Below are 26,696 nucleotides of genomic sequence, written 5' to 3'. Positions count from 1 at the left end.
GTGCCGTCTTGACTGAGAAAAAGCAGAAAGGGACTTTTTGGCGCTTGTGGATTGAAGACAACAACTCCCAGCATGCACCTAGATGCACAGCTTCGCTGGCCACTCCCGCTGATCTAGATCTCCGCCTATCGGACACCTCACTGTTCCATCTACCAAGCTGATACCGCAAGACTGCTTGAAAATCATTTCACACAACATTTCTAGTGAAGAGTATTAGTTGGTGAACTCAGTGAATTAGTCCTCGTTTGTATTTCTTTCGAAATGGTGTAATTTTGCATGGGGCCATCTTCTTTGTCAGATCCTGTACCTTCCGCCATTGTACTTCAGTTTTATCAACAGCCTCTGTTAGCTTAGCTTCAGATGCTGTGGATGTTAGTTTCTGCTGGTGAAGTCCCACCCACTGGCACTGCTCTAATAGGTCTGTAGCGTCAGTGGGTCCCACCCCCTATAGGGGGGTGGGACTAGTGCTTGTAGTCTTACGAGAATCCTCGTCATATTGCGTCATCTTAAACAGGTAGTGTTGAAGATCAATATGGATCTCTCCAGAAAAATGGTAATGATGCACGACCATTCAAAAATATGAGTGGGTTTCTTTCTAACGATACAAAGCTTAATGGAAATGGGTAAAGTTTCCCTTTAAGAGTACAGTGGACCAATTGGGAACTTTTTTCAAGAGGAAACCTGCATGTCTTGGATTGAATAAAAGACAGGAACCATGATGTTTCCGTCATCCACGTAAAAGGGAGTGCTCAGCACAGTTATGGATCTGAAACCAGCTTTGCCAGCTCATTCCTTCACCCACACCCCTCCACAACAACACACTTCACTCCCCCCCCCCCCGACCTTCCAAACTCAGCTGCTTATTGTAGCCCTGGCCCAGTGAAGACATGGAAAGTCATTAACAAGTGCCCCCTTTGTTGCCGAACAAACACAGATGGTATTTGGCTCATGAATGGGGGATTAGTTGAACCCTTGGCCGGCCAGGGGAGCAGTCAGCCTTGCCTTCGTGTCGGAACGCTGTGGTTCTATTCCGTGGTACAGAGAACTGCATGAAGATTAAATGCAAGCCTTTATTTTTGTGTTTGTTTTTTTGATTGTTGTTTTGTTATAGGTCTTTAATGTGTTCTCTTTAGAGGCATGAGATTGCTCTGAGCAATTCCCAGAGCATAATTAATGATGATTGTTTTTGGGGGACTTATTTATTTAACTTGTTGACATGTGGACATTGACAGACATTTGCATGCATCACAATGCTTTATGCATTTTGTAAGTTTGGGATGGTTAATTCATTTCTAACTACTCCCTAATGAAGGGTAATGCAGTGCATATCAAAGTTTGTCCATAGACGGTTCATGTGCAAACACGTGGTGTGCGTCGAGACTGACTGTGAGGCACCTGCAGAGCACTGCCACACTCACTGTGTGTGCCCGCATGTTTGTATATCTGAGAGAGAGAGAGAGAGAGAGAGAGAGAGAGAGAGAGAGAGAGAGAGAGAGAGAGAGAGAGAGAGAGAGAGAGAGAGAGAGAGAGAGAGAGAGAGAGAGAGAGAGAGAGAGAGAGAGAGAGAGAGAGAGAGAGAGATTCTTAAAACTGGAAAGAGACTCCTTCGGTGGAGTCCACTGAGCATATGACACCACCAATGCACCACCGCTGGTTGAAACACAAAAACTCATCGGTCTTCTTATAGTATGCAAAATCAGCTGCCACCCTGGTCCTGACCATCACTTTAAATATCCCCACTAAATCCTTCCCATTGCCCTCCTCCTTCTCAGTCTTGTGAGTTTTGTTCATTTTTCTTTTCTCTCCTTACTGTACCTTACTGAAAATACTAACAGATACTGATTAAACAGAAACTCAAGTTTCCCCTACAATGTCTGCAGAAGAGAAAGCAAAGGCAACAATCTGGAGCATTCAGTAAAAAAAATGAAGAACCGTGTCTGGGGCTGGGCAGAAAGGGCAGGTTGGCATGACGTCAGGGTTGAACCTTGGGACAAAACTTTCGGTCACCTGGGGCAAAAACTAAATCAGTAAGACCATTAAAGGACAGCAGGTGTCCCTCTCCTCTCGATACACACTTTGGAGACAACCAAAGATCAGGGAAAACCACACTTTCTTGTATTCCAGCTACCACGCTGCTTGCTGCACCAGGGCTGGCGCTGGCCGTTTTGGTGTCCTAGGCGACTCGACATTAAATTGCGCCCTGGACAGGACTTTAGGGGAGGGGAGGGGGGGATTGTCCTGTGTACTACGGTGAGGGTTTCAGTGCGCCCTAACAATTAATCCACCGCCCCCTTCCTTATTCGTTCCATTTGGGAACATGTTTGGTTTCATTTAGCTTGTTTTGTATATTTTAATTAATTAATTAAGGGCGCCAGCAGAGGGTGCCCCAATCACATTTGCCGCCCTAAGCGATCGCCTAGGTCGCCTATGCCGAGCGCCGGCCCTGGCTGCAGCACTGAGGCTGGTCGGGAGCGAGACCCTGAGCCTGCCCAACAGGTCAGCCACCAGGCACAGAGACCTCAGTCCAGGGCACTGACCTTCCTTTCTCACGGTCTAGCAGGTGTCCCAACTTGGTCATGCCTGCTCCCATGAAAGCCGAGATCTAGCTATCCCCAACTCTCTCCTGGTTAGGCATGAGGAAATAAAAAAAGGGGTCTCTTCTGTACCATAATGTTCATCTTGTCTAGACACAGTTAAAATAGTTAAAATGAAACCCTTGTATCCATTGATTGTTCCTCATCAGAAAAAAATGTCTGTCCAGTGAAAAAGCCCCAATGCATCACAGACCGCGCAAAGGAATCCCAAAGCACACCGTCAGGCGCATGGAGGAGACATTGGACCGTCTGTAGTCTCAAAGAGGCGACCTTACTTGCTAGGTGAATCAGTCCCTGCCCTCCTTCAGCCACTGGCAGGCACAAAACCCCCGGGGCCAGCCAATGATAACCATCCCAAAATACATTTACAAAAGTCTTCTGAAGACTACAGAGGAGGGACACAGGGGGGTCAACTACGAATGCTCTGTGCCACAACATCGACGCCGCCAGGTTATTGACCACCAGCATCCGCCCTCTATACGAGAGCTGTGGTAATATCCACCTCCACCGTTGAAACAGATCTGCTATCTTCTCTTCCATCCCTCCCAGTTCTTATCCATATATCCAACAGTTCCTAGATATACCCCCAAAAACATAAAGCCATCCAAATTCCAGACGCAACGTTGTGGCAAAACCGGTGATGTCGAGTCCTGCCAGTCTCCAATTAAAAAATAACATTTCGACCAGTTAATCTTAGCAGACGCAGCTCTTTGGTAGGTTTGTAGAACCTGAGAGCACCTTCACATCCTCCTGCGACTGCAGAATCACTGTTACATCATCCGCATAGGCTGTTAGTGACATGGTAGAGGCCTGTGGAATCCCTGATGCAGCGATGGTTCCCAGGCGTGCCCTCAGCATTACAAGGTGAGGTTCAATAGCGATAGCATAAAGGAACCCAGAGGGGCCCCACCCCCCCCCACCCCTTGATGAGGCCTATGAAAGCTGGACCAAACGCAAAAGCCTCTAAAGTCCTAAACAGAAAGCCATGGTCAACCCGATCAAAAGCCTGGTCTAAGGAGAGAAGACCCAGGTTCACATTATGATAGGCAGCTGTGGTTATGATGTCCCGAGCCAAATACAGGTTATCAAAAATGTATCGATTTGGAATGCAGTATGTGTGATCTGGACCACTGAGCCTACTACAGTCTTTAACCTATTGGTGGGTGCTCTGGAGAAGATCTTTGTGTCCACGCATAGGGGAGAGACAGGGCGCCATTTTTTAAGTTTCCCAAATCCCCTTTTTTGGGCAGCAAAGACAGGACTGCCCTACGACAACTTAAAGGGAGATTGCCCTGTCCAATAGACTCCTGGAGGACAGTATGCAGGTCTTGCCCTAAAAGAGACCAGAAAGCCTTATAGAACTCCCCCAACAGACCATCTAAACCTGGTGACCGGCCTGTTCTGTTGTACTGCCTGGGTGAGCTCACTGTAGGAAAGGGGGTGCTCTAGCCTCAGGGCCTCCTCTCCTAATCGTGGTAAATCTTGCAGGAGCTCATCCCCCGCAGATTTATCACAATCCTCAGCTCTAAACAGATCTTCATAAAACAAGAATGAAACTGACCTGATGTCTGCTGGGTCAGCTGTCTCTCTTCCACCAGGGAGCTTGAGACGCTGCATGTGTTCAGTATTTGATGTCCGCTTCTCTAGTAAAAATCTTGTCCTAGATATCCTGTTCCTTGCAGATACTGCTGTCGGTGTGGGGAAATCCTAATGGAGCCATTAACACATTGGGCCCTATCTTGCATCCGGCGCAATGGACTTTCTCAATGGCGCATGTGTCGTTGCTAGTTTGCAACTGGCGCAGAGCGTTCTTTTCCCTCTACCGCCACGCGTTGGTAAATTAGGGAATGTACTTGCGCCCCAAGGGGGGGTTCGGCAAAAGGAGGAGGCGTGTTCTGGCGCAAACGGTCCCTGGTGCTATTTTGCAGTTTCAGAAAACGATTCCGCCACAAACCAGGAAATACCTGGTTTAAAGTCAGTGGCGCGTTGTTCAGATGCTACTTTAAGGAAAATGCATAATGTTTCTTGTGCACCTCGAGCATACACTTTGCTTCTCTCATCTACCTAGCCACACATTCTTGGTAAATTATTTGGGAAAGAACAGCTGATACAGCGATAATAATTTGTACTTTTAAATCAGTGCATCTGCAAACACCGTACAGCAAACGCATATTTTCTTGACACTGACATTGTGTACAAGCCCATAACTTTTAGGATTGATGAGTATTTGATCGTGAGAAAACATTGTTTTACCGCGAGTGAGTGTTAAATAGAATGAGTGAATGCGGGCTCGCGTGTGTGTATGTGTAAAATAATTAATGAATGCGGCCGTGCGTGTGTGCGTCCGTCCATCCGTTTAAACACACGCAAACTAAACACGTAACGCATAATACAGTCCATGGAAATGTATATTAACGGGGGTCACATACATATTAGGAACACAAGTCGATAACGATAATGCATACAATACTGGTAATAAACGATGTTTGTTAATGTATTGCGTATATCATTAAATAGAACCACAGTTACCGCATATCATATGTGTGTTAAGTTTTCTTTGCCGAAATTCATTTATCCACCGGTAAAATAGCAACATCGCCTTAGAACCGCCCACAAAGCTACTTGCGTTTGCGCCCCTGTAACATACAGGGCCCTACTGTGCCCTGTATGTTAATGTAACCTGCACATATACATTTGCAGTTTTGTTAATAGTGTGGCAGACGCCAGGGAGGAGTGAGGGGAGTGGTAGGTCCGGCAACCTGCTGGCTCCACCCCCAAGCCATATATGGACTTCCTCACGTTAACGAGGCGAGCCTGGGGATCGTTGAGCAGGGGAGCTTGTGCTTAAAAGAGCTAGCAAACAGACATGTGGGGAGGTTGAAGTTGGAGTTGGAAGAGGAGCTAGGGCTAGGTAAGGACAGGCAGGATCTGTGTGATCGCCTGGCAGTGTGGCACGCCCAGAGAGAGAGAGACAGGTGGAAGGTGCGACGGACAATAGCATAAAGGAGGTGGATGACCCTTTCCCACCCTGGTTTTCATTTACTAGGTAAATAAACCCTTCGGCACTGGAATTGCTGTGTGTTGTGTCATTTATCGGTTCAACTTGGTAGCGTGGAAACCCCACACCCACTGGCCCGCTACAATAGTTATCTATCTTGAAGAGCTACAGCTCGTATGAATGAAAGTTGAACAATATGCAGGGTAGTGTAGTAAATAAAACCTTGAAAGTAAATCCAGTTATTGTAACCTTAGAGTAGCCACGGTCAGATCCCAGTCCCAGCAAAAAAATAATATCAGGCCTTGAAATAGGCTGGGAAAGTCGAGGCAACTGTAAAGTAGCCTAATACATAATTTACATCTAATTAATTGTACCATTTCATCATGTACCATTTCTTCAATCATGTAACTATGTTTAATCCCGTTGCCCAAAGTGTGGCTCTCCACTTACTTTGCCAAAGTGGCCCTCGGACTGAAACTGTTGCCCACCCCTGTTGTAGAGGATGTCATGGACTTGTCAGCCCTGTAGTGCTGACGGCTTCATGAACCTTGCACCCAGTTTTATGATGAACTTCGTCATAATAATAATAATAAATGAAATTTATATAGCGCTTAATATGGTACTCTAAGACGCATTACATATTGGCAAAACTATGTAAAACAGACTAGGAATAAAAGAAAAACAGAGGTTAAACATGAAGAATAAGGTGGGAGTTAGGTGGGGAATGCTAGTGTGAAAAGGTATGTTTTGAGGGCAGATTTGAAAGAAGAGAGGGTTGGAGAGACTTTGATGTGGGAGGGGAGTGAATTCCAAAGGGTGGGGGCAGCAACTGAGAAGGCCCGATCACCCCAAGTCCGTCGCTCAGTCCGTGGAACTTAGCAGGTTGGCAGAATTGGACCCGAGGAATCGGGAGGGGGCGTGGTGATGGAGGAGGTCGGCAAGGTAGGGGGGGGCTAGGCTGTTGAGGGCCTTGTAGGTGATGAGTAAGATTTTGTAGTTGATTCTGTGTTTAATTGGAAGCCAATGGAGTCATGTGCAATTGTAGTCCATAAAAGATTTCCATATATTACTTGAAAAAGTACGTATCAGCCAATGAAAATAATCAGACATACTTGGAAGCAGGATACCTCAACCCTTGCATTTGACCTCTCCATGTAGCTGGAAGATGGAAGACCTTTCTCGCTGGAGGAGAAGGTTCAGTGTGGTGAACATTGGCAATGTTGTTTGAAAGAAGAGGAGGTGGCCAGTAGGGGGGTTGGAAAATGCATCCACCAGCCTTCTAAACCTTGGTTGTTTCTAATCTGTTAAGGCGAGACACGGCAGGCAAAAACAGTTTTTTTCAGCAGTGGTCAATTTTGAGATTTTGAGATAGTTCACTCCCTGAACATGTAATCTTTCATACTAGCATAAAGAAAATATCCTAATTATACATTAATGTGTATATTTATTCACATTTTGTCTGTTCGCGACGTTAGAATTCTCAGAGGTTTCCCGGAAAGTTAGCATTCTAACGTAACGTGCAGTATATCGGCTGTTTTCTGATGCTTGTCATGTTTGGTATTGCTAAAAAGCTCTATCTTCCACACAACGCAGTGTCATCCAAATGAGGACATTTCCTTTCCATCAGTAACCAATGATGTTAGTAAGAATGGGGCTTTAAACCTGAGGACGCAATTTCATTGGTTTGCGATGGTTTCTGATAACGTGATTCGTTCAGACGCATCACGTGGTATGGTTTGACACTTCCTTGATTAGCTTTCCGCGGGATATTTTTTGAATGAATGAAAAGCAACGCAAGCAACAATGTCATCGAGAAAAAGACGTCAACAGTTGTCGATCGCTAGAGAAAGTAAAATAGGTGATATAAGTAATGAATTGCCCTGTGCCGTGTCTGCGTCTGAACGGAAGCTTTCAATGGGAAACCTGGGAGGTGATATTCAGAAAGATGAAGCGCAAACCGGTGCCACACAGCAGTGGCTGCTTGTGCATGTCGGCCGCTTAAATTACCTAATACAAGATTTGCTCTGTCCAAATTGTGCTGGGTCAGGGCTTGAAATCCACATAGATCCCCAGAATTATGGATTCTGCAGTAATCTATCGCTAGAGTGCTGTCTTTGTAAAGGGGATCCGTACCGTACGAGCGTGTACACGTCGACGCGACTTCAGGAGGAGACCAGAAGTGATGTCGCGTTTGACGTGAATGTGCGAATGGTCCTGTTGGCACATGAGCTAGGGATGGGCTATGCAGCGCTGAAAAAGATCTGCAAGGTGTTGGGGATCCCTGCCCTTCATCTTAGAACTTATCAGAGGCATGATAAAAGAGTGACAGGTATGGATACAGGATTGTGTCAGAAAAGTTTAAGCAGTTTGTAGAATTTCTAATGACAGAGATAGCCTAATGAGCATAGTGGTTAGCACCTTGTGACATAATTTTATGACATTTCTGTAACAGTATTTGTTTTCTATGGTTGGAATAAGGATGGATTTATAAGAATAGAATAAACAGTCATCTCATTCATTATGTTGTGTTGGTCAGTTTTACTTTTACAGTTAAGATTTCGATTCAGTTGCAAAAACAAAGAATATAAACCTTCTAATCAAATTAGTACATGGCAGGACATTGAAGTGAATTATTTTCCATCTGATAGCTTTACCTTATGACAACATTAGTTCACTGGGCAAACCTAGGCCCATAGTTGCACACAGGGAGGGAGTTAGGGGGGAGAAGGGCGCTCTCACGCACGTGCACACATACACACACAGGCACAGAGTAATGGGTCTGTCTGCTTGGATAAAAGTAGGCTATTTGCTAAGCAATCACACAATTTTGCATAGTGTAAAATTAGGGACAGCTGACGTTTATTCCTTTTATTCAATGTATCACTTTCAGCTTATCTAACAAACTGCCCCAGTGACTGTTCTTGACCTAATCCCTGGTCCTATCCAAAAAACAAAAAAAAGGTTTTTGCCACAAGTGAAAGAAATGTGACCTGTATCAATAAAACCAAACCAAATGAACAGTTCTTGATACAAATTACATTTCATTATAGCAGCGGAAATTGAGAGAGGTCTGGAGTCCTTGCACAGGACCAGGGAGCAAGTCAGGCAGGCCTACGCTGATTTAAATCCAGATGTGGCAGAGTTGCTGAGGGAGGATGAAGATGCAATAATCAACATCAGTGTATCTTTTGATGGCACCTGGCAGAAAAGGGGCTTCACCTCACACTATGGCATAGGGGTGTGCATAGACATTTTCACTGGTCTAGTGATAGACTTTGAGGTCCTATCCTCATATTGCCACGGATGTGCCCTCAAAGAAACTGCCAGGCATGAAGGAAAGATTACAGAGGAGGAGATTGAGAGCTGGAGGGAAAAGCACGACTGTGCAAAGAACTTTCAGGGCTCTAGCAAGGCTATGGAGCAGGAGGCAGCGAAGAGGATGTGGGCCAGGTCCATAAGTCGTCACCAGTTGAGGTACACCCAGATGCTGTCAGATGGGGATAGCGCAGCATTCAGGGGGGTGGTGTCCCTCAACCCATACCCAGAGCATGAGGTTGACAAGTTGGAATGCATAAACCACGCTCATAAGCGCATGGGCACAGCCCTTAGAAAATTAAGTGCTGAAAGCAAATTGGGGGGGAAGGGTCTGGGAAAATTAACGGCCAAAAAATGTAAAACTCTACAGAATTATTACAGGGGGGCAATTTTAAACAACCAGGGATCCATTGACAGCATGAAAAACGAAATATGGGCTGGTCTCCTCCACGTCATGTCCACTGATGAGGTCCCTTTGCACAACAGGTGCAACCCATCCTGGTGTTGGCACAGGAGAGCTGAGGAAAATGGGGAAACATCTGAGAGCCACAGTACCCATGCAGGGAACTTTTTGCCCAAGGATGTGGGCCAGAAGCTTCTCGCCGTGTACCACCGCATGTCGAGCGACAGCCTGCTGCAGCGCATGCAGCATGGTGGCACTCAAAATGCAAATGAGTGCCTCAACTCCGTCATATGGGCTCGCTGTCCCAAAACAGTGTTTGTTGGGAGGAGTAGAGTGGAGGCAGCAGCAAGCATGGCCATCTCAACTTTTAATGAGGGGGCCCCTGCCATGCTTGCTGTGATGGAAAAGCTATGGCTTGAAAGCACTGTTGTCACCATCACCACAATTAAGGAAACCGACATGTTGAGAATTGCTAAAGCTGACACCATACAATCAGAGAGTGTTAAACGTCGTAGAAAGACTCTTAGCACAGCTAAAAAGGTAGTTAGGCACCAACAAGAGAGGGGTGAGGGGCCAACATATGGTGCAGGCATGGACAGCTAGGCTGTTAACAATAGGGTGGCTGTTTTTTGTACATTTTGTGTGAAGTGTTGTTGCATTTCTGGTTGCAGAGTTGCCGTTCTGGTGGAAAATCTGTGTGTGTGTGTGGTTGTCTACAGTTGGTAGACCTGTTTTGTTAATAAATTTTCAATTTTCATGTACTTGGGATGCTGCATATTGTTATTACTATGGGCCTGACTAGTTGTTTTGCTTGCAAGGAATGCTTTTCTAATAGAAATGTGTGGAATTTTACAATGTAAATCTTTAAATGCGATTTTCTCAAAATGAGGTTTTTCTCATACTCGAAGGAAAAAATCTCCACTTCAGTTCAACCTATATACACCAAACTTTCCAGTCTTGTACCCAACTATATTATGAAGACATTTAAAGAGGGATTTGTAAATATGTTATTCCTAGCCTGAATTTTATAACATTATGTCCTCAAAAACATGGCGAAAATCGATTTTTTAAAGGCTATTGACAGTATTTTCTGATTTAAAGGAAAACAAAAGTAGATATCCATAAATCCCTCTGTAATTTTTTCCCATCTAATATTGTCAACAGAAGGGAAAAGGAATTTTTAACCTGGCTTAATCCCATGATCAGATTTTTTCTTTCAAACATTATGCAAATGAGCGCATATTTAATGAGATAATACCTAATTTGCATATTCAAACATCAAAATACAAAAAAATTGTGATACATTTTTTTCTCATCTAAACATGAGTAATCAACTGAGAAAGTTTCATGGTGATACCTATTATTTAAGATTTTTACCCTATTCACCTGCAGTGTCTCGCCCTAATAAAGACAGGTTACGCTTAAAAGTACATATTTATTCTGGTTTAATGCCCCTGTACTACTGTCAATGAAAAAAGCATCATACCGTATTTTCCGCACTATAAGGCGCACCGGAGTATAAGCCGCAGCAGCTAAATTGAATGATTTGTACATAAGCCGCACTGGACTATAAACCGCAGGTGTTTTAATGTTTAATTACCATTAGGGCTGGCCCGAATGCCATTTTTCAGGCTTCGAATCAGAGGCGTCGTCAGACCCCTTTTTACTGGGGCACGTGCCCCAGTAAAAGTCTCCAGTGCCCCAGTAAAATTCCATTGATCATTATTAAATTAATCTGCAGAAGCACCGCTCTCGCTATGGAATCGGCAGGATTCATCAAGTGCATCTCCTGCTGCCTCGGGAGTCTTCAGTCGAGCCTGCCACTTACCAGCCAATCAAAAAACGAAAGGGGCTACATAAAAGCCAATCAGAAAATAGCACTACTGTGTCTGGGTAAGATTTAACGCAACAACCAATGGAAAAAATCAGTTATTTCCGGATTCGTCCATGTGACTCTTCTGAATGTTTCGTTGGAAACCACGGGAGTTGGAAACAGCGCAGAGTAAGTCATCTCCTGTTTTAACGTTACAACAAATTCACAACTTGTTTGACGCAAACAATGACAACTTGATTGCTGTTAGAGAATGTTGCCCACATAATTAGCACAATTTTTTCAATACTGAGCGTCTGTAGCCTGTAGTTTTATAACACACACACACACACACACACACACACACACACACACACACACACACACACACACACACACACACACACACACACACACACACACACACACACACACACACCATGCGTGCACGCACACACGCGGAAAATGAATAATGAATGAAAAATTGTCTGTCTTCAAAACTTGAGGAAGTTTTATTGGCCAAAAACTTCCTTAACACAAAAAAGGAAATTATGGATATACAGGGTGTTTTTAACATACTGGATCCAACAATGTTCCCAACACTGACACAGATAATTCAGATTGCACTCACAATTCCTGTAAACAGTTGTAGTTGATCTTTCAGTGTGTTGAGAAGGTTCCAAACCTGGCTTAGGTCAACCATAGGACAAGGAAGGCTTCACCAACTTTCTCTTTTGTCCATTGAAAAAGAGCAACTATGCAAAGTGAGTCAAAGCCAAGTTATTGACCGCTTTGCCACCATGAAGGCGCGGCGATACAGCTTAATAGTGAGAAAATAATCATTTAAAAAGGTTCTATGCAGTAGTGTATGGCCTTATTTAGTTTAATTTAAGAGCTTTGATGGTTCTATAACATTTTCCAGGTTGATTGGTGGCAATGAGCCACCTCACCTTAAGTCAGAAATTCTATTAGTTTTAAACCTTGTTTCATGCCTTTTTAGTCCATGTCGTTTTGGCAAAATTATGCTGTTTCCACACAGCTTCTAAATAAATATAGATGTGTACTTCTCCTGATAAAGAGGTGAAGGTCATAAAGAGACTTTTTGTTTATTTGTCAGTTACCTTATTTGTAAATCTTTGAGATATGTATGTGTTTAAATAAATATCATTGTACGGTACTCATGAATCTATCTTTGAATCTTTACCTTTACCAGTGCTTTAATAAAGCCTACAGTATCTCATCTCATCATCTCATTTTCGTCCGCTTATCCGGGGTCGGGTCGCGGGGGGAGCAGCTCAAGCAGACTTCCCAGACTTCCCTTTCCCGGGCCACATTGACCAGCTCTGACGGGGGGATCCCGAGGCGTTCCCAGGCCAGTGTTGAGATATAATCTCTCCACCTAGTCCTGGGTCTTCCCCGAGGTCTCCTCCCCACTGGACGTGCCTGAAACACCTCCCAAGGAAGGCGCCCAGTGGGCATCCTTACCAGATGCCGGAACCACCTCAGCTGACTCCTTTCAAAGTAAAGGAGCAGCGGCTCTAATCCAAGTTCCTCACGGATGGCTGAGCTTCTCACCCTATCCCTAAGGGAGACGCCAGCCACCCTTCTGAGAAAACTCATCTCGGCCGCTTGTACCCGCGGGTCATCACCCAGCCCTCATGACCATAGGTGAGGATAGGAACGAAGATCGACCGGTAGATCGAGAGCTTTGCCTTGCGGCTCAGCTCTCTTTTCGTTACAACGGTGCGGTAAAGCGAACGCAATACCGCCCCCGCTGCTCCGATTCTCCGGCCAATCTCACGCTCCATAGTACCCTCACTCGCGAACAAGACCCCGAGGTACTTGAACTCCTTCACTTGGGCTAAGGACTCATTTCCTACCCGGAGTAAGCAATCCACCGGTTTCCTGCTAAGAGTCATGGCCTCAGATTTAGCGGTGCTGATCCTCATCCCAGCCGCTTCACACTCGGCCGCCAGCCGATCCAGTGAGTGCTGAAGGTCACAGGCCGATGATCCAATGAGGACCACATCATCTGCAAAAAGCAGTGACGAGATCCTCAGACCACCGAACTGCAACCCCTCCCCACCACGGCTACGCCTCGATATCCTGTCCATGTTTATCACAAACAGGATTGGTGACAAGGCGCAGCCCTGGCGGAGACCAGCACCCACTGAGAACGAAACTGACTGGCTGCCGAGGACGCGATCACAGCTCTCGCTTTGGGAGTACAGAGATTGGATGGCCCTGAGGATAGACCCCCTTACTCCCGCAGCACCTCCCACAGTTTCTCCCGGGGGACCCGGTCATACGCCTTCTCCAGATCCACAAAACACATGTAGACCGGATGGGCATACTCCCAGGCCCCCTCCAGGATCCTTGCGAGAGTGAAGAGCTGGTCCGTAGTTCCACGTCCGGGGCGCAAACCGCATTGTTCCTCTTCAATCTGAGGTTCGACGATCGGCCGAACCCTCCTTTCCAGCACCTTGGAGTAGACTTTACCAGGGAGGCTGAGAAGTGTGATACCCCGGTAATTGGCACACGCTCTCTGGTCCCCCTTTTTGGACAGGGGAACCAGACCACCCCGGTTTGCCACTCCTTTGGCACTGTACCCGACTCCCACGCGATGTTAAATTGGCGTGTCAACCATGACAGCCCCTCAACACCCAGAGCCTTTAGCATTTCTGTCTGGATCTCATCAATCCCTGGGGCTTTGCCACTGCGGAGATGTTTGACTACCTCAGTGACCTCCACCAGGGAAATTGACGACGAAACACCATCAACCTCGAGCTCTGCCTCCAACATAGAGGGCGTGTTTTTCGGATTCAGGAGTTCCTCAAAGTGTTCCTTCCAACGTCCGACGACCTCCTCAGTTGAGGTCAACAGAGTCCCATCCTTACTGTACACAGCTTGGATGGTTCCCCGTTTCCCCCTCCTGAGGTGCCGGATAGTCTTCCAGAAACACTTTGGTGCCGACCGAAAGTCCTTCTCCATGGCCTCTCCGAACTTCTCCCACACCCGCTGCTTAGCCTCCGACACGGCAGCAGCTGCAGCCCTTCGGGCCTGTCGGTACCCTGGAACCGAGTCAGGAGTCCTCCAGGATATCATATCCCGGGAGGCCTCCTTCTTCAATCGGACGGCTTCCCTGACCACCGGTGTCCACCACGGTGTCCGAGGGTTACGGCCCCTTGAGGAGCCTAAGACCCTGAGGCCACAGCTAGCCACCGCAGCTTCAGCAATGGAGGCTTTGAACACCGCCCACTCCGGCTCAATGCCCCCAACCTCCACAGGAATGCCAGAAAAACTCAGCCGGAGGTGTGAGTTGAAGATACCTAGGACGGGGGCCTCCTCCAGACGTTCCCAGTTCACCCGCACTACTCGTTTGGGCTTACCAGGTCTATCCGGAAATTTCCCCCATTCCCTGATCCAACTCACAACCAGATGGCGGTCGGTTGACAGTTCCGCCCCTCTCTTAGCCTACAGCCTATGGTAGATACTTTAAGATGTATTAAGATTTTTTTGTCCCAATAATGATCTACATCAATTAACCATAATCAACAAAAAAGCATATCCAACACAGGCATATCTATAGGCTAGCCTACAGTATGACAGTGACAATTTTGAAGCTTGTACATACCCTTCTGTATCCATCGATTTCATATTGTGCACACGTAAAAAAAAATAAAAAAAAGTATTGGCAGTTGGGGGCCTGTGCCCCAGTAAAACTCTAGGTCTAGCAATGCCCCTGCTTCGAATACTCGTTGGTTTTTCCGAGCGAATATTCGAATACTCGTTCCAGAAAAAAACACCATCAAAAACAACATTAATAATCCCTATATACTCCCTTGAACCGATTTTGACAGTATCTGCATATTTTGTTGAAGATTTAATAGCTTTTGAACGTTAATTAGTAGGCCTAAGTAGGTTGAAGTTCCTTAGTTCTTCCCCGTCAAAGCGAACAGTTGTTCCATTCCAAATCAGCTGTCCTCTGCCATCTCAGCCCTCACGGGAGCTTTTCAAATCATCCTGGAACGTGCATCTTTTCAGGGAATTTGTGCAATAAATCCATAACAAATACCGAATATTGATTGTCTATATGTCCATATTATATCCATTATATTGTCTGGGTATTCCCAAGATGCTCATGCTCTGCAGCAAGCCAGTCACAGTTGATTGGCGCGGCGCTGTACAGCGAACGTAAACAAACAACTAAGCTAAGGTTAGCATTTCGCTTAGTATTACTTTTCCTCCCAAGATCCTGCTAATGTTGTGTTATAAAGTAAAGGGAAACAAGATAACTATTCTGCCTCCAACTCTCTCGCTTCTCTGCTTGGTGTCGCTGACGCTTATAGTTTGCCTCCCTCGCTCTGGTAACATCAAGTACGGAAAAAACCAAGCTCCGATTCCGAATACTGATTTAAGCTTCGAATATTAATTTTCTGAGTGGCCGTTAGCTGTAAAAGTCCCAACCCGGTATCACGCGATTTCGTGCTCATGCGCACGAACGTTAATCTATTGAAGCGTGTTCCAGAGCACGATAGTCCGACTTTTTGCGTGCTACACAGAACGAAATGTAAACCAATGCATTCTGAATGGGAGTGTTCTCAGACAATTAACGTGCTCCACAAAACGGTACGAGAGAGAGAGAAAGAGAGAGAGGGAGGGACAGAGAGAGAGAGAGCGAGAGGCTTCAGAAAGGGTGTGCGCAGATAGTACAGTGCACCCCTAGTTATGTTTATGCCAAAACCACAAATGCTATATATATATATATATATATATATATATATTGCCTAATTATATATATTGCCTATATATATATATATATATAGGCTATATATATAATTAGGCTATAATTATATTATTTAGCGTGTAATAAGACAATCTATAGCGAAATTGTCGAAGATGCCAGAGAATCTCCGGGGATATCAGCAAGGGAAATCGGCGCATCAGACCCATGAACCTATAAAGAAAGACGTAATCTCAAGCGGGAGAGAACGTTTGCGGTGCTGGTTTGTGTCACGTAAGTACAGGGCTCTCATGTCTCATGCATTCGGCGTGAGACTAACGCAATTCAACCCATGCACACGCTCAAACCTGGTCTCACGAAAATACGTGACACTGTCACGTTATTTAATGTATTGAAACGTGATCAGGGACACGTAGGCCTATTTTCTAAATTTTGTATTTCAATTGGAAGTAGGCTATTTGTCGTGTCAGCACGACTTGTCCCTTATGGAGCTCCGTACAGATCATTCATTGTTGAAAATTGTCTGTGATAACTAACAAATGACAGCTTTTGGCCACCCGTTTCTACTTAAAATTGTCTGTGATAACTAACAATATGACAGCTTTTGGCCACGCGTTTCTACTTTCACCTTTGATACTGAGAAATTGTGACAATACACGGATATATTAAATGCAGGTGCGCTGCTCTGTAGGCAAACCGCGAAGGAAAAAAGGGTAGCTGCTTCATCTGTTCTTTTTAGAATTGTATGTCTTGATGTTTATTTTATCTAGCCATCTATTCTCTTGTTTTTGGCTATGTGAATGAACGTCCGCGTCGATGCCTCGATCGCAAGTCCAGTGTCACGAGCGGAAGTTGCCATGACATCTAGAAATCAAACCGTATTTAATGGGTTGTAGTGAGTGTAACATAATTCACCTACAGTATTTTGTTATGTGTTGTTCTTTCAATTGTGTTAGGCATGTCGTTTACTGTCTTGGTGGTTCAGGGATCGCTGTCCCTTTAAGGATTACGAGCGTCTCATGACGTCTGAGCCCATGCGGGATTTGTTTACTCTCAGCACGTTTTGATTTCCTTACTAAATAAACGAGTCACACAACTGTGTGCTCAACGTGCGAAATTGTATCCCTCACTTATTGCAATTTCCACAGGGTTATCATTAATATTGATGTGTAGGGGTTGATTATAACTCGTGAATAATATTGTTTAGACCACGATCTGGGGGAATACTCGTATTCTGATTGGCTGCAGTGCGTGCATTAACTCCTGATATAGCCCTACAGACACCTGCTAAGTAGTTCCAGTCAGTGTTTAGATTCTCTGCCCGAGCCCGAGCCCGACGCGGGCCGGGTCGGGCCGATATTTCCCACCACTATACTCGGGCCGGGCCTTTGATCGAGCGTTTTATTTTTATTTTACCATTAGTTTATTGGCCTAATCTGAGGAGAAATCTATGCCATAAACAGAAATATTATAGGCCTTTATTACACGGGTCTTCTCAATGCCGTGGAACGCTCCGTTCACTTGCACGGGTAGTAGTCCGGTGACTTGTCTACCCCAGCGTCTTCCGTTGCTAAGCGACGTCACCGTCTTTGCGGACAAATTATTTCTCTGCTGATCAACACTACGAATGGCCAAAAGACTTGTATCCCCCTCCCCCCCTTAAATAAATACTATGGCAGAATTATTATTATTATTATTATTATTATTTATTATTCTCATTCAACTTGAACATGTGTTTTTACAGTAGAGTGGTGGAGGGATGACGTATGTTGGCCAACCCGGAAGTGAGCGTCGCCCTGGATTCCCTCGACAAAAAGCCAACGGGTTTTGCCATTGGATTTTGGATTATTGCAGAATCATTTGCATCTTTGAAGCAACTCCTGAAAAACTGAAAATAAATAAATATATAAAAATAACCGTGCTCCAAAGAACGAAATGTAAACCAATGCATTCTGAATGGGAGTGTTTCTCAGATTTTTCCATGCTACACAGAACGAAATGTAAACCCATGCAAATAAAGACTTCAAGGTCATAATAATTTAAATATCATTGAATATAAAGTGCATTATAAATAAAATGTATTATTATTATTATTATTTCTCTGCTGATCAACACTACGAATGCTGGAAACACACCAGACACACCATGTGAAGTTATTTAACCCGATTATTGTTATTTATATCCGAGATTATTTAATCTAACCCGATCTAAACTCTATCATGCACCCAAACACGGCGGCGTTTGGGTTTCCTACCTCGGACTCCTAAATCCAGCGCAGCCACAGGCGCGTTAGGCGCGTTGAACCATTTTTGTGACACACAATGATCAAGCGTCAAGTTAGGCATGTTACACGCGTTATCCAACGCGAGTAACGCGTTTGGTGTGGCCGTAGCATTAAAGGGACAGCGATCCCTGAACCACCAAGACAGTAAACGACATGCCTAACACAATTGAAAGAACAACACATAACAAAATACTGTAGGTGAATTATGTTACACTCACTACAACCCATTAAATACGGTATGATTTCTAGATGTCATGGCAACGTCCGCTCGCGACACTGGACTTGTGATCGAGGCATCCACGCGGACGTTCATTCACATAGCCAAAAACAAGAGAATAGATGGCTAGATAAAATAAACATCAAGACATACAATTCTAAAAAGAACAGATGAAGCAGCTACCATTTTCTTCCTTCGCGGTTTGCCTACAGAGCAGCGCACCTGCATTTAATATATCCGTGTATTGTCACAATTTCTCAGTATCAAAGGTGAAAGTAGAAACGGGTGGCCAAAAGCTGTCATATTGTTAGTTATCACAGACAATTTTAAGTAGAAACGGGTGGCCAAAAGCTGTCATTTGTTAGTTATCACAGAAAATGTTCAACAATGAATGATCTGTACGAAGCTCCATAAGGGACATTAGGGAGAACGCTCCCGGACAGAACCTTAATTTGGAAGTCGTGCTGACACGACAAATAGCCTACTTCCAATTGAAATACAAAATTTAGAAAATAGGCCTACGTGTCCCTGATCACGTTTCAATAGATTAAATAACGTGACAGTGTCACGTATTTTCGTGAGACCAGGTTCGAGCGTGTGCATGGGTTGAATTGCGTGTCTCACGCCGAATGGATGAGACATGAGAGCCCTGTACTTACGTGACACAAACCAGCACCGCAAACGTTCTCTCCCGCTTGAGATGACGTCTTTCTTTATAGGTTCATGGGCCGATTTCCCATGCTGATATCCCCGGAGATTTTCGGGCATCTTCGACAATTTGGCTACAGATTGTCTCATTACACGCTAAATAATATAATTATAGCCTAATTATATATATAGCCTATATATATATATAGGCAATATATATAATTAGGCAATATATATATATATATATATATATATATAGCATTTGTGGTTTTGGCATAAACATAACTAGGGTGCACTGTACTATCTGCGCACACCCTTTCTGAAGCCTCTCTCTCGCTCTCTCTCTCTCTCTGTCCCTCCCTCTCTCTCTTTCTCTCTCTCTCGTACCGTTTTGTGGCGCACTTTAATTGTCTGAGAACACTCCCATTCAGAATGCATTGGTTTACATTTCGTTCTGTGTAGCACGCAAAAAGTCGGACTATCGTGCTCTGGAACACGCTTCAATAGATTAACGTTTGTGCGCATGAGCACGAAATCGCATGATACCGGGTTGAAAAATCCATACAGTAGCCGCAGCGTTATATAAGCCGCAGAATCGAAAAAAAGGGAAAAAAAGGCGCGGCTTATAGTCTGAAAATGACGGTACTTAAAGACTTGAAATAGTCATAATAGTAATAAGTGGCACATACTGCCGCAGAATTTGTATAACGCACATCTCCATGCTTAACCATCACACTGAAATGAGCAGCAGCATTTCCATGTACTCGCTCCCATGGAAATCACAAAAGTCTGGAGAGAAAATCAATAAATAATATATATATCACCAATAGCAAACAAATTAAAAATGTCGCAATTTTGTTGTCCAACAGTGGAGCTGGTTGAATCATAAACCTGCCAGGGAACCTTTACGGTTGGTGCTTAAATCAATTCCCGACATCCACAGTCAGATCCTCTTGATCAAATCCAGATATCTGCAATGCATGAATTCAAAGATGTATTGCAACACTATACAGCAAACTGTTTTATTTGGCATTAGGCTTGACAGATCGGTAATTTAAAATGCACATCTTTGAACCTACTTTCAAAAAATTCATGCATGTTTGACAGTATTGTGGATAATATGATATGGATAATATGGATAATATGTGGATAATACGTCCATTTATGTAAATGCAGCCATTTTCTTGCTGCAATTGAAATGTTGGCACCTGTATTCTCAGGAGCGTTATTAATTGAGAGACCAACCCAATTTCTCCATTTATGTAAATGCAGCCATTTTCTTGCTGCAATTGAAATGTTGGCACCTGTATTCTCAGGAGCGTTATTAATTGAGAGACCAACCCAATTTCTCCAAGGGCGACCTAGGCAAGGTGTCATTGATTTTTTTTTTATAAATCACCTCAGCAGTGCCACAGCTCCGTCCAATGGTGGTGCACATATCAAGGAATCTGTGCACAACTTTGTTGGCGTCAAATATTCTCACTGTGAGGGGATTCATCTATCTTTTTACAGGTCTATCCTTTAGACCTGTAAACAAATTACAAAAACATACATGCAAACATTTAAATCACTCATATCAGTATAATTTGAGCCATCTTTGACAAGTGTGAAGGGATTCTCTCTCATCTTCCACACCAGTTCCTTCTTGAAATGTGGTGCCACTGCGTCATTTATGATGCATGTTGTTTAGGTGCTTGCCTTTTTAACTTTCTGTTATGTATGAAGCTGAAGGTGCTTCGTTTATGGTGACCACTAGGTGGCACCTCTGACTTGTATAAATTCCCGTGGACAGTAAACCAGCCTCGCTGAAGTTGTAGAACAAGATACAATGTTTCTGTGTTGATCTCTGTATGGGCTGTGAAGGATAGTCACGTAAAGATACAGGGAACATAACATAAATTGGCGATGAGGTGCGTAGTTCTGAAGACGTTTGACTGGTCATCAGAACAAAAGAAGAACCACGTTGGAAGCTAGCTAGTGAGCTAGAGTGTATCTGTTAAGAGGTGATGAGCCAATCTTCTAACGAAGACTCCGTTATTGAAGATAAAGCAACTGAGAGCGGACGCATCATGGCGGGAATAATTGGAAATATGGATCCCTTTGATGATACCGGTGAACAATGGGCAACGTATATTGAGCGTTTTGAACATTACATTCTGGCTAATGAGATCAGAACAGCTAAGAAGGTGCCGGTGTTGTTTAGTGTGATGGGACCAAGAACTTATGGATTACTTCGCAGTTTGGTGGCTCCTGACAAGCCTGGGGAGATGGATTATGGGCGTGTTGTGGAAGTATTGCAAACCCATTTCGCTCCAAGACCGCTTGTTATAGCGGAAAGATTCCGGTTCCACAAGCGTAATCAGGGGGAAGAGGAAACCGTTGCGCAGTACGTTGCTGTACTGAGTTCGGTGCTTATCTTGAAGACGCACTACGGGACAGATTTGTCTGTGGATTAAAGACTGAAACAGTTCAGAAGCGCCTTTTAACCGAGAAGGATCTCACTTTTCAGAAAGCAGTGGATTATGCGGTGTCGGCAGAGACAGCCACACGCGACGTGCAGCAATTAAGCAGTTCACTTAAAGTGCATGCAATAAGTGCCAACAAAGGTGACCAATGCCGCAGGTGCGGGAAAATGAACCATACAGATGAAGACTGCTGGTACAAAGATCGCGACTGTTACCAGTGTGGGAGGAAAGGCCATACCAAACACATGTGTAAGAGTAAAGCCAGAAGCAGTCAAGCCAGAAGCAGCCAAGACAGAGAATGGAGACAGAAAGGTAATACAATGAAGCGCAGTGTTAAAGACAGAAGAGAATTCATCATGTTGATGCTAGGAATGTTAGTGAAAGTGATGAGACTAAATCTGACACTGACTCCGAGTTGGGACTTTATGCCTTGTCTGAAAAAGGGAAATATTCCAGAATCTCTGTGCTGCCTAGAGTTAATGGAAAGAAAATGGAAATGGAATTGGATACTGGGGCTGCTGTGTCTTTAATTTATTGGGAACTGTATAAAAGTAAAGTAAATTACCTCTGCAACCCACTGAGATAATGCTTAAAACTTACACTGGAGAGCCATTGGCACCAGAAGGGGTGATCAAAGTACAAGTTAAGTTAAATAAGCAGTGTGCTGTTTTGCCTTTGTACATAGTGAAAGTTGATGCACCTCCACTGTTTGGCAGAGAGTGGCTGAGAGTTATCAAACTGAATTGGAAAGACTTGAAGACAGTGCATGCCTTTGAGCAAAGAGAGAAAGACAGCTTGAAGATGGTGTTAAAGAGACACTCAGCTGTGTTCTCTACAGAGTTAGGCACACTGAAGCAGATTAAAGCCACACTGACTGTTAGACCTAACAGTATACCTAAATTCTGCCCCCCACGTAAGGTGCCCTATGCACTTCGACCTCGAGTTGAAGCCGAGCTGAAGCGCCTAACTGAGCTTGGGGTGATCTCACCATTGGAGAATAGTGAGTGGGCCACACCAGTGGTGCCAGTTATCAAGAAGGATGGCACAGTTAGACTGTGTGGCGATTTCAAGGTCACCCTCAACCAAGCTCTCTGCGTGGATAGATACCCATTACCACGCATTGAAGACATTTTTGCCCTTCTAGCAGGAGGGCAACGCTTCAGTAAGTTAGACTTATCTAATGCCTATCTGCAGATGGAGGTAGAAGAGAAGTGTAGGAAGCTGCTAACTATCTCCACACAGAAAGGGCTATTCCGCTTTAATCGCTTGCCCTTTGGAGTAGCGTCATCACCTGGCTTGTTCCAAAAGGCTATGGATCAAGTACTGCTCGGACTACCTTACACACACTGTTACCTGGACGACATCCTCATCAGTGGTCCTGATGAATAGACTCACCTCAAAGCGCTGGATTCAGTCCTAGGCAGGCTAGAGGAGTATGGCCTGCATCTCAAACAAGAGAAGTGCCAGTTTTTCCAGGAGTCTGTGGAATACTTGGGCCACATCATTGACGCGGCCGGGCTCCACAAATCACCGAAGAAGGTACGTGCTATTGTGGAAGCATCAGCACCACGTGATGTCAGCCAGCTACGTTCGTTCCTGGGAATGCTGAACTATTATGGACGCTTCATTCCTAATGTATCCACTGTCCTTAAACCATTAAATGAACTGCTAAACAAAGGGAAGCAATGGCAGTGGACAGTAGACTGTGAATCAGCTTTCCAGAAAGCAAAAGCACTCCTAGTATCACAGGAAGTATTAACGCACTACAATCCTGAGCTGCCCCTTCGCTTTGCGTGCGATGCTTCACCATATGGGGTCGGAGCTGTGCTCTCGCACGCTATGCCTGATGGAGAGGAACGACCTATAGCTTATGCTTCACGAACACTCAGTAAGGCAGAACAAAACTATGCCCAGATAGAGAGGGAGGCGCTAGCGATAGTCTTTGGAGTTCGCAAGTTCCATCAGTACCTCTATGGTAACAAGTTTACCCTACTCACTGACCATCGCCCGCTGACCTCCATCCTGAGTCCAGTGAAAAGTACACCATCAATGGCTGCAGCCCGAATGCAGCGCTGGGCACTCCTCCTATCAGCGCTTGAGTATACCATCGAATACCGTAAGGGTGCACTACATGCAAATGCAGATGGACTTTCACGCTTACCACTCTCCCACACTCATAAAGAGAAGCTAGGCGCAGTAGAGGTGTTCTACACATCTCAGTTGGACACACTACCAGTCAGTAACACCGAGATCAAACGTGAGACCCTGTCTGACTCCACTTTATCTCGTGTCCAGAGCTTCACGCCAAATCCTGCCCCCCGTGTCAGAGCATACAAAAAGCACCTGGGTTAGCTCCACTACACCCTTGGATGTGGCCATCGAGTCCTTGGGAAAGGATACATGTGGACTTTGCGGGTCCATTCGAAGGTCATATGTACCTGATCACTGTGGATGCCCATTCCAAGTGGCCTGAGGTGCATATCATGGACAGCACCACAGCCAGCAAGACCATACAAGTGCTCAGGGGACTTTTCAGTCGCCATGGAATTCCGCACATCCTTGTGAGCGACAACGGACCTCAGTTCTGTTCTGAAGAATTCAGTGCCTTCCTGAAGTCCAATGGAGTCAAACACACCCGCTCAGCGCTGTACCATCCTGCTACCATTGGCTTGGCAGAGCGTTTTGTGCGCACATTCAAACAGGCCTTAAAATCATCTAAGGGCACCGGGATGGTGCAACAACGCCTTGATACGTTCCTGCTGGCATACCGCAACATCCCCCACACCACAACAACGGAAACGCCAGCCATGTTGTTCCTTGGACGCAGGCTGCGTTCTCGTCTGGATTTCCTGAAACCCAATATTGCTGGAACAGTGCACAGATAACAGGATGCCCAACAACAACGCCGCCACCAACACTCAAAGGACAGGCAGTTTGATGTTGGGGAGCCAGTCCGCGTGCGGGACTATAGGAAGGGGGAGGAGAAGTGGACACAAGGTATTGTTGTGGAAAAGACAGGTCCAGTGTCGTACAGGATAAATGTGGGAGTACCAGGGGTATGGAAACGCCATGTGGATCAGATGCTGACACGCCCCGATCCAGAGCTGCAGCAGACTGCAGTGAACCTTCCAGTACCAGAGGACTTACCCCCGAGTGATATCTGCACCACACTCCACTCTAATGCCGCTTTTCCACTGCATGGTACCAGCTCGACACGACTCGACTCGACTCGACTTTTTTGCGTTTCCACCGCGATCTAGTACCTCAAGTGGCTGCTTTTTCTAGTACCGCCTCGCTCTAGGTTCCAAAGGGCTGAGCCGATGCTAAAAGGTGACGTCGGCAGACGGCCGGCCACTGATTGGCCAGAGAGTGTGACGAAGTCACGAGAGCGACATGGCAACCATGCTGGTAACGATAGAACAGCCATAGTAGCGCCGCAGCCAACATATTCCACTTCTTCAACATGCCAGCTAATAATACGAACACGAATACCATCGCATCGATGTTCTCCATTGTTGTTATGTGGGTTCTGTCCATGTGTGGGTTACGTAGGTGTTGTTTGCGTCGCGTACAAAAATACGTCACGGCCCTTTCGCGCAGACGACCCCGCCCACGTCCCGGAGGTACTATTTGCGGTGGAAAAGCACCCGCGCTGCTACCGTGTCGAGTCGTGTCGAGTCGTGTCGTGTCGAGTCGAGCTACATGTGCGGTGGAAAAGCGGCATAATACACCTCACACACAGGAGCCTGACTGTCAAATTTCTCAGCACACACAATCTCCACACCAGTCCACTGACTCACCACAGACTGTGCTAACCGGTAACAGAGACAATGAGACGCTATCCTGTGAGGATTACTAAACCGCCCGTACGTTACGGTGCGGTGTGACCACATTGTTTATTGTAATATAATGTTCTGAGACATATTGTTTGCAGTATAAGAAGACATCCCCTCATTATTATTTGATGTAAAAAAAAAAGAAAGCTATAATCTTTTCTGTTGTGTTAAAGTAAATATCCTTTGTGTTGATTGACAACATATCTTAGCGGGGAGGAAATGTTATGTATGAAGCTGAAGGTGCTTCGTTTATGGTGACCACTAGGTGGCACCTCTGACTTGTATAAATTCCCGTGCACAATAAACCAGCCTCGCTGAAGTTGTAGAACAAGATACAATGTTTCTGTGTTGATCTCTGTATGGGCTGTGAAGGATAGTCACGTAAAGATACAGGGAACATAACACTTTCCTTTTATTTTCTATTTTTACCAGAAAGATACATGATCTGATACCAGAGAGATAGGATAAGGGTTTGAGACACAATTTCTGTCTTGGTTAGAGTCCTAGAATCTGGGTTGGAGTCCCAGAGAAAGGACCATGTTCCTTAGGTCTGGTTGGAGTCCCAGAGAAAGACCTGAGTTCTGTCTGGGTTAGAGTCCCGACGTCTGTCTGGGTTGTAGTCCCAGAATAAGGCCTTTGGTTCGTGGTTAGAGTTACTAGAATCCGGGTTGGAGTCCCAGAGAAAGTACCAAGTTCCTGTAGGTCGGGTTGGAGTCCTAACGTGTGTACCAAATTCCTTTAGGTCGGGTTGAAGTCCCGACACAGGTACCAGAGAGACTGTTGATCTGATCTTAAATACATTGCACTTTCTATTTCACTCATTTCTTTGCATATGTTTTCTTTTACTTATCTATTATTTTATTTTATTGTATGACAATGTTTATATGTGAAGCACTTTGAGTCTGCCTTGTGTATGAAAAGTGCTATATAAATAAAGTTGCCTTGCCTTGCCTTAAAGCTCTGAGCCTTGGGGAAGTCTCTTAAACATTTTTTGTACAAGGGGCTTAAATGGTCCGCAACGGCAAATAGAACGTTGTGCAGCACCATTGCAACTGCAACCCTCACCTTAGCTCTCCTGGTCTGCAATAGAAACAATTGATAAAATACTCATATACATTAGATACGTTTTCATGGTAATATAACCAATATTTGAAAGACAATGCAATTCATCAAACGCTGCCACCAGCCTTTTCGTTTTCCTGTGCTATGTACCTTGGCCTCTTGTACACTCATGCCTCCAACAGAAGTTGCTGGCGTGTAGAACTGTGCAACACTGCTGACTGCTGAGTTTAGAGTCTGTTCTTTGGCTCGATGTCCCTTGCCTTCCACATGCCTGCCCCATCTACTGCCTCTGACCTGGCCACCTTTGTAGTGAGATGATC

General features: G+C 45.1%; 1 protein-coding gene across 1 annotated transcript in view; it reads left to right on the top strand.

The window, feature by feature from the left end:
* The window catches only part of LOC130393779 (uncharacterized), a 55,009-nt gene extending 36,568 nt beyond the window's left edge, over nucleotides 1–18,441 (top strand). Inside the window, exon 6 of the mRNA XM_056604501.1 lies at nucleotides 17,609–18,441. Within this exon, the coding sequence (XP_056460476.1) occupies nucleotides 17,609–17,652 (44 nt within the window). The 3' untranslated portion in view covers nucleotides 17,653–18,441. The remainder of the gene's footprint in view (nucleotides 1–17,608) is intronic.
* Nucleotides 18,442–26,696: the final 8,255 nt, after the last annotated feature.

The sequence above is a fragment of the Gadus chalcogrammus genome, chromosome 12, assembly GCF_026213295.1.
Source record: "Gadus chalcogrammus isolate NIFS_2021 chromosome 12, NIFS_Gcha_1.0, whole genome shotgun sequence".
NCBI lineage: Eukaryota > Metazoa > Chordata > Actinopteri > Gadiformes > Gadidae > Gadus > Gadus chalcogrammus.
This window is presented reverse-complemented; position numbering and strand designations above follow the sequence as displayed.